Source organism: Seriola aureovittata, chromosome 21 (assembly GCF_021018895.1).
Source record: "Seriola aureovittata isolate HTS-2021-v1 ecotype China chromosome 21, ASM2101889v1, whole genome shotgun sequence".
NCBI lineage: Eukaryota > Metazoa > Chordata > Actinopteri > Carangiformes > Carangidae > Seriola > Seriola aureovittata.
Window position 1 is genome coordinate 18729235 of NC_079384.1, and position 14859 is coordinate 18744093.

Below are 14859 nucleotides of genomic sequence, written 5' to 3' on the forward strand. Positions count from 1 at the left end.
TCACTATTAGCAACCCCCTCAACACACGCAGTCATTTGATGCATTATTATTATTAAATCTAATGATTGGTGCAGCTTTAAAATGGAAATACTCAAAGAAAAGCACGACTACCTCAACACTTTAAAGCCCTGCAGTTTCCGTTTGTTTACTGACTGATAAACACAGCTCATAGTTGGCAGCCAATCCTGAGCCTACAGCTCTGCTCTGGCACTTCACAGTCCGACTGAAAGCACCTCTGTCTCTCCTAAATAACACCCACCTTCCTCCAAGTGAGAAGTCCCACCCCCTCCCATCCAAACCCTGCAGGCCTCACCCTCACCCCTCAGCGAGTTCACATCAGGAGCAAAGGTGCACCTTCACAGTCCTCAGTTGTTCTGCTTCTCTCTCTCATCTTATCACGAACATTCAAGTTAAAACAACTTTCCAGGGAGTAATTTGAGTCTGTTCGTTAACAGCTTCACTTCCTGCTGCTGCTCCACAGAGCTACTGAACATGGGCCGGAGGTGTTTGATGACTGAGGTGTTAATATCCAGGGCCACTGATTGGTCAGTGCACCCTCTCTCACCTGAGAGAAACACACTGTGCATTCACGTCCCTTCGTTTACAGTTACTCAACCATCGCAGACCTTCATGTGACCTCGCCAGCAAAACTGAAGAATGATTTACCAGCAGCTTGACCTGAGCTGTATTCAGAGTAAACACTGAGTTCATTCACTGAACAGTGATTTACAGGTTGGAGGATTAGAGGAGTCAGCTGAGTCTACTTTTTCATATTGATGGCTGGCGGGCTGTAAGTGGTTGAATCACATTGCATTAAAGGTCCCATTTAGTATAAAAGTAGATGTCCATGTGTCCATGTGAGCAGGTCTAGGTTCTATATTAATACTGTGAAAGTATCAAAGCCTCAGTCCACAGAGAAATGCACACAGCCTGTATTCAGAAACTGAGCCTTAAAACCAGCCGTCAGGACTTCTGTAACTTTGTGATGTCACAACAAGGTAGTTTCCACTATCAGCCATGCTGCAGGCCCCGCCCCAAGCCCCGCCCACCTGGACCCATCATCCAAAACCTTGCAGGATTTGGTTTCTCTGACTGTTTACCTGATTTTAATTGGATCACTCAGAAAACAGTCAGCCAATCAGAAGAGAGGCTCAGAGCCTGTTTACTGAGTTAGCCTCCGGCCAGTTCACAACTGAGAGAGTGAGTGGTCACTTTGTAACCAAATTTCCAGCAAAAGACCAGATACTTGAGCAGCGGTTGTCTTTTAGTGGAGTACAGTCATGTTTTAATTTGTGAACTCTTGAAACACAGAAGTACCTTTTTGCCAATCCCTCGTTACAGGGTTAAAAACCACTGAAGGATTGATTCTTAGTAGCTGTTGTAGCTTTACCTGGAACTGTTCCCTATTTGTGCTTAATTAGACTCTTCCTCTGATGACTCCCTTGTTTGCCTTGTTATTGGAACTCCCTCTGAGGGAAAAGCCTTTGCTGTATTTTGAAAGTCATTACAATCATCAGCCACTAAGACTTTGAGGATATACGTATCTACGTTGTGTTAAACTCTTATAGACACTGTTATAGATTTATATGGTAAAAAAAAAGAGATTATGCATGGGTTCCTATGTCTTTGATACTGATCACTATCTGTGTATGTGTATGTGTATGGAAATATGGTTATGCAGATGATGCATCATCACATTTAAAATCATTGCCATCGTTTTTTTTGGTAATTGCAATTCTGACCCAACTCAATCAAACACAAAATATATTGATTTCTAATTTTAGTTTCAGTTTGACTTGTGTGAGTAAACTCACCGCTCTCCTGTTTCAGCTTCCGGACACATACATAAACATGTTTCTGCCAATTCTGACAAGTTCCCATTTGAGGTGCGCCTCATTGACTTGTCATTTCAGGGCAGTGGCACAGCTGCCGTACACTCTGCGGTAAATGAACAGTGTGGTCTTTGTACGCTCAGGACAAAGCTGGTGCTGTGAGTCAGGCAGGAAGACCTTGAGGAAGGACACCTGAGCACCAAAACACCTCCCTGCTACCTTTTTTAACCGAGGCTGTCACATTCCCAGCTCATCCTCGCAGATCCACGAATGCTTCGTTATCTGAGAGGCTGCTGTTGGTGCATCTCTGCACATGAAGTGGGTGCAGTCAAACAGTAAAAACCTTGTTGCCACTTTTTTATATTTTGAGGGACTTGAGGGAACCTGTTTGCCCAGAGTGTTGACACAGCTGCAGTTAGAAAATACCCCTTCACTCAGGAACCACTACTGTATCAGAAGCATATGTCATGAGCCCAGATAATCCGAACTCTGAACAACCCCTCTGCTAAACCCTCCACAATAGAGGGAACATGTCGTTTGCCTCTGATTTGAGGAGATAAAGTTGTTATTTTGTTATTTATTCATTGATGCATCTCTAAAATTCTTTTCTTTTATATCTTTGTTTGGGTTACATTCCTGGAAAATCTTTCCAATACACAGTTGGACAGTGCAGTTTTGTAGAATGTGCAACAAGTTGTTAGAAATACTTCCAGTCCTTTTGTGCACTCCGGGTTTCAGTAGGATTATCAGTGATGAAGCTAATCCCTCAGCTCCTGCAGAATGTCTGCAGCCAGAGCAAAGCTGTGTCTTGTTTGTATTGAGTCAAGCTTTTTTTTTTTTTATACTAAGAATCCTTGAAAACTTTCCTTTCCTCATTAGAATTCATCCATAAAGGTTTTTGTTGTTGAAGATACACACTCTTGGTAGTTTTTGTCCCAATAGAGCCACCAGATTCCAAAAATGACGCACCATCTTGCTGTTAATGTTGTCAAATTTAAGTCGTCCATGGAGTTAAATAATGTTTATATGTCAAACTCATCTGTACAAGGCTGCCAGGAATTTTCTTAAAGACCCAAGGGATTCCTCAGTCCGTACCTTGGGAACCATTGGGTCATGTGAAATATTTCAAACTTTATCAAAAATAGTCTCCCTCCCTTGAGCTTCTTTTCTTTAAGTATTTCATGTGCTTGACTTAATCTGTCTTTCACCCAATCTGCAGGCAAAGGGCCCCTCAGGAAATGACCTCCGGGGACTGTAGGGCTCCAGGATTTCCAAGGGAAAAGGTGTTGAGATAAACCTAATCCAGCAGCAGAGGGGTGGGGGGCTGTTTGACTAAAGAGGCTGGTGGCAGTCTTGGAGAAAACAGACCTTTCAGTGTTCACATATGTGACATACCTGGGAGACTCTCTGAGCTGACCCACACGAGCCGATACCAAACACTGCTTGATCATCTTAACCATGAGCTATATTTAGTTACATTGTACATGAATGCACCTCTTTATCCTATAATGTGCAAAATGAACATTTTATGTAATATTTCTCATGATTGTGTTGTGTCAAGTGGTAAAGGAAGTATTCAGATCCTTGACTTGAATAAAACTACTTACACCACAGAGTAACAATACTCCATTACAAGTAAATGCCTTGCATTGATTCATTTATCTTTATTGATGATGGATCAAATGACTGTATGCACGTGAATGGTGTTATTAGTCATCACAACCCCTCAGAGAACGATCCCCTCACTCTGAAGATCCCCTCCGCTCTGCAGAACGTTTCAGCTAATTGTTTTGGTTTTATTGGTGTGTCTGTCGGATGTGTAAATAGACAAGTGTTTTCCATATCAACATCTTTGCTATATCAATATTATAAGGCATTTCCACTCTTGTGTTAACAGCAATTGTCACCCAACTCAGCAGTTCCCCTTAGCTCCAAGTTTTAGCTTGGTTTCATTTGACCTACCTACCTACCTACCGACCGACCGACCTACCTACCTACCTACCTACCTACCTACCGACCTACCTACCTACCTACCTACCTACCTACCTACCTACTTACCTACCTACTTACCATCCATCCATCCATCCACTGGACAGCTTATTATATCTACCTTATGTCACTGTATGAATTGATTCAAATCTGTTCTGTGTGTTTGAATTTTGTTTGAAATATGAACTCTCGCTAACAAAAACCTCTGTGGAGTGGAAAATATTATTATAATGATAAAAGCCATTATCATAATATATAACTGAATCACTGAGGCTATTGAAATTCATGTTGGTGTTCATTCTGTTTATACGGCTACCTTCTATTCATCTATTTGTTACTCTTTAGAGCTGATTCGATATCCCTCTGTCTCTTCTGAATAATATCAGCCGCCATTAAAGTGTGGTTGGTTTGATGTGTTTGAATAAAGATCTGAGTTTCTATGAAGCATGACTGTGACTGAGGCAGAGCCTCTCCTTGGGATAAAGTCACATTGTGAGCTGGGCCTCTGGTGAGATAACATGCCCCACCACACACCTGGTATCTCATGCTAGGCCCAGCAGCTGCCGTGTTTCCACACCATGTTACCATGGATGTGGCTTGCAAACACTGAGGTCTGTGGGGACTTCAGACTCACGCTCTCTTCCATATACTAAACACACACACACACAGACACACACACACATCTCCTCATGGATCAGTGACTGGGTCACATAGTTAAGAAAGTGGCAGGGTACGGTAGGTATGGCATCACTGAACCACAGTCACACAAAGAGAAACTGCATGAAAAGAGGGTTTACATTCACTCACAAGCACAGTGAAGTTGTTTCACTCACTAAATTTGCTTTACTGTGGTTTTAATGCTCTTTCAGTGCAGTGACACATAATTCATCAAAATCTAGGTCAGTGAAAACCTTAAAGAGACCCTGTAATAATAGTTTGTGCTTACATTATGAAACCTAAATATGACTCCAGCTTTAGTACAGTTGTATGGGGAACATATCAGTTTCCTCTACCAGAGGTGGGACTAAGTTGCAAATCACAAGTATGTCTAAAGTCTGGGCTCAAGTTAAAACCAGCAAACCCAAATCCTAAAGTTTGTGTTTTCATTTCGTATAATAAATGCATTACTTTCAGATAAATGCATATTGCAAAATGATCAGGTTTGCTTTGGTGTGTTATTCCTGTGGCATTATAATTAGTCTCTATTTTTTCACCACAGCAGGGACTTTTTACTAAAATGTGATAACTAAATTGTGAAGCCATTCACCAACAGACAAGGCAAAATAAAACAAACAAAAAAAACCGAATTGTAACCACATTAAAAACAAGCCCAGCATCTAGCTTGTAAACACACACTTAATAAACATGTTGACCTGTGCAACTAAATGGAAATCATGTTGCTCGGTCTCAGCAACTGATGACATAGCCCTGACAAGGCACATGCAGCCTCTGAGCTGCAAACAGAAGCGTTTAAAGCAATTAGCTGGGCCTGTTAAATCATGTATGGCAACAATACAAAACAAAATGAACCTAAGCTACAGTGACTTCTGACTCGTAACAAAAACTCACCATCAAATAATGCAGTATATTCTTTATTAAAGGATAAATAATGTGTATTACACTGTTGCATATTTGGAATATTCATAAAGACACACAAAGATATGATGTCCTCATAATTTAATGTGTGGGTTGTTTGTCTCCTTATAGCTTGATGTGATATTTGTACAGGCTTCATTGCAGCCTGCCTCTTTCTATTACATCTTTACATAGCAAATATGCATGCAATACTGACACCTGCTGGACAGAGATCGTAAATGCAGCCGGTCTCTTACGGCACGCCCTCAAACTGTTCTGCGCTTTCTATTGGTTAAAATTTAGAAAGGATGCCATTTGATTGGTCATTCACGTTTCCGTCGGCCAATGAACTATTTTGTTTACAACGACACACAAAGGTCATAGTTCAGGACGAAATGAATTGACGCAACGAGCTTGCAAGACAAGTATAACGGTGGATACAACACCTGGAGGGAGAAGCAGTGTACAATACAATGTAAATTAATCATTCAGATACATAATCAGGCTCCGTATGTTCTCCGGTGATGCTGTGTTTGGGGGTAAATGCAGTGAGGTCGTCGGTATCTTTACAGAAGGTAAGCTAACGGTACGGAAGCTACTAAATTAGCAAACATTATTCCCAGGCGTTGACTTTGACCTAACCTTTCCTTTACTCGCCTCTCTTGGTTGTATTTATATAAAATAACCCGTATTGTTTCTTCTGTTTTAACAGCGGGAGCCTCTATTGTGTTTCACAGTCATCTATAAGACAGAGAAAAGCCGCTTGTAGCTTTGTTAACTTTAGCTAATTTAGCCGAGTTTTGGGCCGAAGCTCAGTGTCATACAGACAAGACTAGTAAGTTTTTAATCACACCTTGTACTTTGATTAGACTTCGTTAGTCCAAGTCACAGTTTCTATCTGTCATGTTATCATCATTTGTACAAGACAGTGTCTTTGAAGACTTATCACGAGGTGCAAAATCTGTCTACCGTCTGTCCCTGTGTAAAAGTTTCAGGCACATTAGATCCGTCTCACAATCCCATCATGGAGGCGTCTGATTGGTCCCAGGTTCATTCTGCTGCTGGACAATGAGCCCAAACACACAGCCAGAGACATAAAGATCTATCTCCAGAGACCAGGAGAACAAGGAGTCCTGCCAGAGATGGTGTGGCCCCTCACAGAGCCCCTGATCAGGGCAACGTGGATTACTGCACTGCAAATAGTTTTGCACAGCACTGTACACAAAGTATTTTTCGACAGAATAAGGACTCTGGGTTTTGTCAAGGGACAAGGGAAACAAGTAAACGAATAATGCTTTTAATGTGTACAAAGGCAGCTGCTTTAAGACTGACTGAAAAAACTGAACCTATCTTACAACTTGCAGTGATAATTACACTGGAATCTTAACATCAATGAAAGTGTCAGTAGTTAAACCGGTATTTAGTAATAATATAAGAGGCAGAAAGTGGGACTGTATTGTCTCCGTTTAAAAGCAGCAGTTTTATGTGGACTGAACTGTATATGATAGACACAAGATCACTGTTAATAACGTAGGAGTGCTAGTATCAGGTCATGTCATTTGTCCTGCTTTCCCATTCATATATGATACTGTGACATCTAAATGGAGCAGGGCTGTACCATTTACAGTTGTGATTTTCCTGCTGTCAACATTATGTTTTGAAGTTTTTCCTAACAGCAGAACAAGTGATGTCACAGCTTTGTGAACAGTCTGGCCCCTTTCCTCACACTGTCTTTCTTCATGTCCCTGTCTCATTAGTTTTACATGTTTGAATGATTCCCTCATTTCAGATTCTCCATGTCTTCCTCCATCTAGAAATACAGAGGGAAGAAGTAATTACATGTAAAAAAGATGTTTTCAGAGTTTGATTAATGATTAGTCATACATCATATCCTATTGTTTTTCAGCTGTGCATCCTGTCCCTGCTGCACATGAGACATCGTTTCTATCATTGCCCTCAGCAGTTATGGAGGAGAGGTCTGTACATAGGGACCACTCGCTGCCTCTCTACTGGACCACATTCACCTCCTCCTCCTCCCACGCTGACTGACTCCCCTGAGTGCACTGAACCAGGACCCAACCGCAGTACCTCTGCTTGGTCTCCTGACCAGGGTCCACCGCCTGCTCCCACGTATTGCTGCATGAGTGGCTGTCACAACTGTGTGTGGATCGAACATGCGGAGCAGCTGTTGGAGTATTACCACGACGGAGGCGACCGGGCGCTCGCCGCTGTTGAGGAGAACGTCCTCGACGAGAACCTTAAAACCTACTTAAAGATGGAGATTAGACTGTTGAAAAAGACATGACTGATGTATTTACTGCCAGTGGCCTCGAGTGTAAGCACTTTATAACACACTCCACATTTTCACTTCCGTCTCCTTTGGTTGTACATTTCATATCTGCAGAAAATTTCAGAAAATCAACATGAGCTTCTTTTATGATGGAAGCTTTGCCCATGATTCCTATCAGTATGATTATCTGACTGATCCTGGTTCTTGACCAGTTAGACCTCTTTTCAGATCTCAGCAATTAACTTCCTGAGTACAACATGATTATTACTAAAAAGGGGGCAGACAATGCTGGAGCTCCGGAGCTCCTTTCACTCCTGTTTCAACACAGTGTTGGAGTTTGTATCTAATGAAGAATACCATGTGATAGGTGACGTTTTAAGCTTCAGAAAGAGCTTCATTCAGTTTGACAGTTTGGAAAGTTTTGTGATCTAATGTGATGGACATTAGTGTGATAAGAGAAGGAGAATAATTAAGAAACATGGTGATGCACACAGTGACACTGAGGCTGAACTACACCAATAAGTTATTATTTATATATTTAATATATAGAGAGATTTTGTGTCAACAGAAGTATTTTATATTTAGGCTTTGTGGAAATTTATTATTAATTATTTTATTGTAGCTTATTGCCTCAAAACAAAAGTACAAAAGTATTACAGATTTGACCCATTAATGTCCACAGTGGAATTTTATGATTTCCTAGGAGAATGTAGGGCAGGTCGTCCACTAATCAGAAGCTCATTGGTTCAATCCCTGGCTCCTCTATTCCACATGTCGATGTGTTCTTGGGCCTAAGGTGTGTGAGTGTGTGTGATAGAGAAGCGCTGTGTGAATGGGTGAATGTGGCTTGTAGTGTAAAGTGCTTTGAGAGGTCGATAAGACTGGAGTCTTGAGGAGCCACTGTAGGTTTTGTGAAGCAGCTGCTTTGTTTGAAGCTTTGAAAATTTTTTTCTGCACAAATAGAAACTGAGCTTCAAAGCTTTATAAGACTACAATCACCCATCATTTATTATGAGAGTGATATGAACAATGCCAAAAAAATCCCTAAATTTCATCCTAAAATGTTACCATCAAACTCAACCTGTTCCACTCCAGGATTGAATGAGTTAGTCTTTGTTTTAGTTCATAAGGAGCATGGAGTGTTTGTTTCTGAAAGTGTGGCGTTAGTACAGTATGTGTGATTTAGAATTAACGTGTCAGCACATGTCATGTCAGAAAAAATTCGCTTAACTATAATTCACTGTTTAACTGTCATGTTCCTTTATTCATGAAGCACACTTGCAAAGATCTGTGATTTATCAGTTGAAGTTTGAACTGATATGTTAAAAGTATATTTTGTAAGTGTTTACAGATCATTTACTTTGTTATATTTAAAGCATATTTAAATTGTGTATTTTAAAATTATTTTCAGGATGTTTGTTAAATAAATTTTCTTTCAAAGAGTTGTTCTGAGGTCTGTTTTCTTTGGCATCACATCAGCACCAGGAAAAGCCACTAGGGAGCGCCGCATACACATAAAACCATGCATCCACTCTCATTAGGATGAAATATTTTGACCTATCTTCTTAACCTGATCATTTCATCATCATGTGGATTCATCCAACAAGAACAGCTCCATTTCATGATCTCAGACTTTATCTACTTTAATTATAATATAGGAGTTTTCAGATTGTTTTCACTTGAATAAAAACAAGTAAAGAAGAAGAAGGTTGCGTTTTAAGAGATCAATCAAAGGTTACACTACTTACTTAAAGTTAACAAGTGACTATCTAAATGTAAATTTTGGCATTTTAAATATATAATATAAAAATTTTCAATTGATCTTAATAAGATTTGGATGCATGAAGGAGGATTCTTCAGGTGGATCATGTCACAGACAGAGCATGTTCAGTCCTGCCATGTTAGAATGACGTCTTTCAGTCAGCTGGGTCTCAGCAGGTGAACACAGTCTGCTCCTTGTTCATCTCACAATCTCGCAGGAACAGGTTCTGAGGTGACGCTGACCCTGATCTCCCCGACTGAGTCAGCACTAGTCTGGAATAGTGATACTGTATAAATCCTGATTACACAGGAGCCAGTGGGCAGCTCCTGTAAACGCTCTGCCAGCCGCACAGCACTCCCCTCTTCTTTGATCTGGGTTACACAGCGGATTACAGACGAGGCGTTTCACTCATCATACACAGAGCAGTGACTGTGACGTGATGGAAACCAACTCAAGGCAGATTACTGCCCATACCGCCACTGCAGTGTGTCACTTTGCATCATGCCAGTGTGTAATATTCTGCCAACCTGAGGCTGCACCTGATCACATAAGTAAACTGTAGATACAGATTCAGTTCTGCGGGTCACTGAGGTGACTGGAATTGAACCTTTATAAATAACTGTACTGTACTATACTCAGTGACATGTAGTTAATAATACACCAAAAATTCAATCTAATATTAAACTAAAGATTTTGATTCCTTGTGCATATTGTATCAGATAATGTGGTGTGTGTCATATGAGTGAGAACATTCACTCACTAATGCACAGAGAGATGGGCACGTGTGCCCTCACACCCTCCTGCTGAGAGCTTATGGGTCATCAGGAGCAGCTGGAAGGACACGCCCTCAAGGCAAGTGATGACAAGCTCCACAAGCTGCACGTGCCCCCCCCCCCCCCCCCCTTCAAAAAAAAAGAAAGAAACTGGAACAAATCAATTTAATATGACTGAGCAAGGACAGTTCATAACAACTTAAAATTCTCTAAAGAATAAAGAATAAATTCTCCAACACCTAAGAATTCAATAATGCTTTATGTTCTTGAGCTTTTTATCATATCACATGATATTCATCAGCAGCAGTCAAAATGCTACTAAATGGACCTGGTGGTGAGATTATTTTGTCAATTTCTGTTTCCAACATCAGAAGTGAACTTTAAATCTCTATGAATAGCAAACCCTTTAATTCTGTTTGTCTGATATGATTTGTCCATATAAAATTAAATCTTCTCTATTCTACATTATAATTACATCCACTCATTCTCACCTGTTGAAAAATCCAGAAAATTAAAATATTTAAAATGTCACTGTCAGACTGAAAATGTCTCTGACTTTTCTGAACTGTCAAATTTCAGTTGACTTTAAGTTTCCACATCACGCTTGTGCAAGTTGCATATTCAACCGATGGAGTAGGTTGCAATACTCCGATGTTGCAATGTTGTATGTTGTAAACATGATTGTGAACATACATCATTCTGCAGTGTGAAACTCAAACACCAAAAGTGAAGGAACAGAAAGGAAAGAGATTGGGGATCAAGATCATGAGATATGATCAAAAGCTCTGGTGATGTGGGTTTTAATCAGACAAAGAGGGTTTAATGACAGATGCTGTTGAGCTGGGGATCAGAATGTATGGATTTTGTTTTTGTTTGGTTTTTTATTTGTTTGGTTTGGGTTTTTTTGGGGGGGGGGGGGGTAATGACCCATTCAAACAGGATATTTCAGTTTTTGCTACATTAATTTTCACCATACTTTTTAAAAATGTATCTGTCTCTTGTAAGTCCGAGTTTTAAATCCGAATGAATGAATCAATAGGAAGTCCTGATTGGCTGTGTAGTGATTGATTTGTGTGGGATGTGATTTTATATAGATAATTACACTGAAACACACATTAGGTTGATCTAAGAGACTTCTGCAGGTGGAGGATTTGAGGGTTTTGTCTGAAGAAGATGGTGAGACGATTGCATAACAGAGAGGGAGTGGGATAGTAGGCCTTTCAGGAAGCGTCCTGCTGCATCCATAATCTATATCTACAGGCTGTATTATCTCATGTGTCCAGTATCCAGTGATCTGATTAGCTTTGCTTAGTGTTTTCTTGAGTGTTCTGGAAACGTGTCACAGTAGGCCTCCATCATGCTGAGGGAAGGAAAGTTAACAACATCAAAAATGAACAGTTTACATCCTTGGTTTCATCACAAATACTGGATAAAGTGCAAAAAGTCATTGTATATTATTTATTTGTATTAATTCTAATACTTTTCAAATCATCAACCAGAATCTAAAACCAAAACTTAAACTGAAAACTGACATTACACATCTAAAATGATCATCGCTGCATGATGACTCAGTGAACATCGCATCATCATAAAGATAAAAGTTTGGACGTTCATACACTTTCACCTTCTTTGACCAAAACCCCCAAACATGTGGAGTGTTGACATTAGAGCAGGAGGCGGCGCGCTCATAATCTTCTGCAGGGCTCAGCATATAAGAGGGGCCCTAAGCCCCGAGTGGCCCTCACAGCAAGCCTAGCATAGAACTCCAACTCATTTGCTAGACAGACCTGTGCTGCACTCGCACCCACTCGTCTGGCTGTCCTTCACCCAAGCAGCCGGTGAGTAGACCGCCGCACCGCACCACCACCACCATCACTATTACTGACATATTTGGGATTTATCATTTATCACCATTTGGGAGTATTCTGGAGCTGCATGGAAGTCAATGGATATTATGAATATTTCCGTTATCACCTGTTGAGCTGCAGAAATGATCTGACTGAAAAGATGGAAATCAATGCAGAATCATTTAAGATAACAACAGATGGTGCAGCCATTTTGCCAGAATTCTCTTGAAAACGTGATTCAGATCTCAAGGTAATTAGGCCTTAGAACATTTTTTGTTCCTTTTTGAATTTTAGCTGATCATAATGTGATTACACATATGAAAATAAGTCACTGCTTGATGACTTGTGTTGTGATTTATTACAATAAAACAGATTGTTTTACAACGTTGACTTCCATCAGGCTTGGAACGATAGTGGAGTGATGACAGATACAATGTGGACCAGTCAGGAAATAAGGAATTTATTCTTTAACAACAACAACAACAACAATATAATGGATAAGTCTGTTTTAAGTTTCTAAAATGTCTACAGTGTGAACATAATCAGTTCCATACAGATCTGACAACAGTGCAACTATCCGTTGTACCTCAGTGGAACTTTTATCAGTCAGGTGTTCTGATGCTGTTCTCACCTGATGTCAGTTGTTTGGTTCTCTTAGTGATTTGATCTGGCTGTTGTTTATTGTACAGAGTGTTGGTGCTGATGTAAACAGATTCGTAACACTAAAGCTTTTAACATATTTCAAGAGTGACTGAGTGGATGCAGCGTCACCTGCAAACAGGTAAAATGGAGAGTGGAGTGGAGAGACCAATCATATTTTGATATAAAGCCACCATACATTCTATATGTAGAGTATGACCAAAGTTTATTAGGCTGTGATGGCCACATTCTTCATGCTCATGCTGTGATCAGAGAAATACTGTATGACCACCTCGTTGTTAAGACCTGTTCAGCTCCGTCATTGTCTCTGGGACACGGTGAGCGGATTGATCATTTAGACCCTCAGTGCACTCTCAGCATATCTGCCTTGTTGTCCTTGCTCTAACAAGATTACGTGTGGACGGCCAGCTTGAAACAGAGAGAGGAGGGGAGTACTTATTAACTTGAGCCTGGGATTATGGGAAATTGGGTCATCCTCACAGAACAGGCTACAAGGTAGTCCACCTCAGACATTCAATCACTGGGAAATATGAGTGTAAATCCTGGCTGGTGCTCGTCAGATCAGTGAGAGGATTAAGGCCTGTAATGTCAGACAGAGGTGACAGAGGCTGTACGCAACTGTTACATGAAATTGATGGTTAAATAGCGGATTTTAGAAAACACCTGGCTGCACATAAGTGGGATTTACAGAGAAAAACTGGGAGGAAATGGCCCTTTACCTCCATCTTTTCATGTGATACATTGGTCTGAATGAATTCCCGGACTTTTTTCTTTCTCTTTCCCTGAAAATAAAAGATATCACCACCACGACTACTCTTCAGAGAGGTGTCTCTGAACCATAACTAACCACAATGAATCTCGAGCCGCCCAAAACCGAGATCAAGTCGGCCACCCGTGTCACCGGGGGCCCCGCCACTCCACGCAAGGGGCCCCCCAAGTTCAAGCAGAGGCAGACCCGTCAGTTCAAGAGCAAGCCTCCAAAGAAGGGAATCCAGGGGTATGCCTTAAACAATTTACACGTTTTCGTTAGAGGTTGAGAAATAATAATAAGTTATCGTGTGTAATCCATTTTTTCTTTGCAGCTTTGGTGACGATATCCCTGGAATGGAGGGCTTAGGCACAGGTGAGTTCACCTCAGATCTTAAAATGCAACCTAATATCAGTTTCTGTGATCTGCAGGGGCCTGAACGACCTCACATCTCCGTCTTCTCTTGCAGACATCACTGTCATTTGCCCCTGGGAGGCCTTCAATCACCTGGAGCTGCATGAGCTGGCCCAGTACGGCATCATCTGAGCCTTCGTGCACCTCCCTGCAATCCCCTGAGGATTACAGGCCACATCCCTGCACTTCAAGCCATCTGCCTCAGGCTCCGTCTCCTCTCTTTACATGGAACTATTCCAAACAACAAACTACCACAATGAACTGTAACAAACACAAAAAATGGAAAAAGAGAAAAAAAAATCTACAAAAAAAAAAAAAAAACTTTCTGTCTTCTTACACTGGATTATTCTTCTGATTCTGCAGTTCTCACACAGCATCTACTCATGTTTAGGATCTGTTGTTTTGATTCTCATGATGTCACTAGATCTGCACTGTCACTCTAAAATCCTTCCCAGCATCCTCTTCTCTTCTCTCGCTATCTTCCTTTTCTTCTCCTTTCCTATTCTTTTCTATTCTTCTCACGGACAAAACGCGAGCAAGGCAGCCTCAAATTGAGTTTAAGTGACAGACCCGTGAAGTTTTCGGGGGTGGGTTCCCGCTTCACGTGCCTCGGCGCCTCTTTCTCCACCTCAGAGGCTTCATCCATCAACGCCGAACATTTAACATACACAAAAAAAACCAACCTTGTATTCTGTAGAGACCGGACACCAGCTTGCCGTTGCTGAGCGTAACTTTTCAGTGGGATAATGTTAATCATCCATCATCAGATTTCCCTCTTCTCCCTCTGTTTTGACGATTTCCACCAGGATACATTAATGTTCTTCACCCTTTCGTACATTTATTTTCCTCTATAATTTCTACCATCATAACATGTGAAAGTCTGCTAGTGTTTGATACATGTGAGTCAGTACTTTCAGGGAAAAAAGGCTAGAAAAACAGGACCTCTGGAAGGGCAGTAGTGTGTGTTGC

At 41.0% G+C, this 14859-nt stretch overlaps 2 protein-coding genes across 3 annotated transcripts; both read left to right on the top strand.

Annotated features, from left to right (window-relative positions):
• The first annotated feature begins 5779 nt into the window (after nt 1-5779).
• On the top strand, nt 5780-9128 carry oxld1 (oxidoreductase-like domain containing 1). Of its 2 annotated transcripts, none has more exons than XM_056365169.1 (2): nt 5780-5982; nt 7303-9128. In XM_056365169.1, the coding sequence occupies exons 1-2, from the start codon at nt 5908-5910 to the stop codon at nt 7699-7701; spliced, it is 474 nt and encodes a 157-aa protein (XP_056221144.1). In that variant the 5' UTR covers nt 5780-5907; the 3' UTR covers nt 7702-9128. The 2 variants fall into 2 exon arrangements, with proteins under 2 accessions (XP_056221144.1, XP_056221145.1); XM_056365170.1 differs by having other exon boundaries at nt 5780-5971.
• A 4451-nt stretch (nt 9129-13579) lies between these two features.
• On the top strand, nt 13580-14112 carry pde6gb (phosphodiesterase 6G, cGMP-specific, rod, gamma, paralog b). Its single transcript, XM_056366429.1, has 3 exons — nt 13580-13725; nt 13811-13851; nt 13946-14112. Exons 1-3 carry the CDS (start codon nt 13580-13582, stop codon nt 14020-14022), a joined length of 264 nt encoding a protein of 87 aa, XP_056222404.1. The 3' UTR covers nt 14023-14112.
• Nucleotides 14113-14859: the final 747 nt, after the last annotated feature.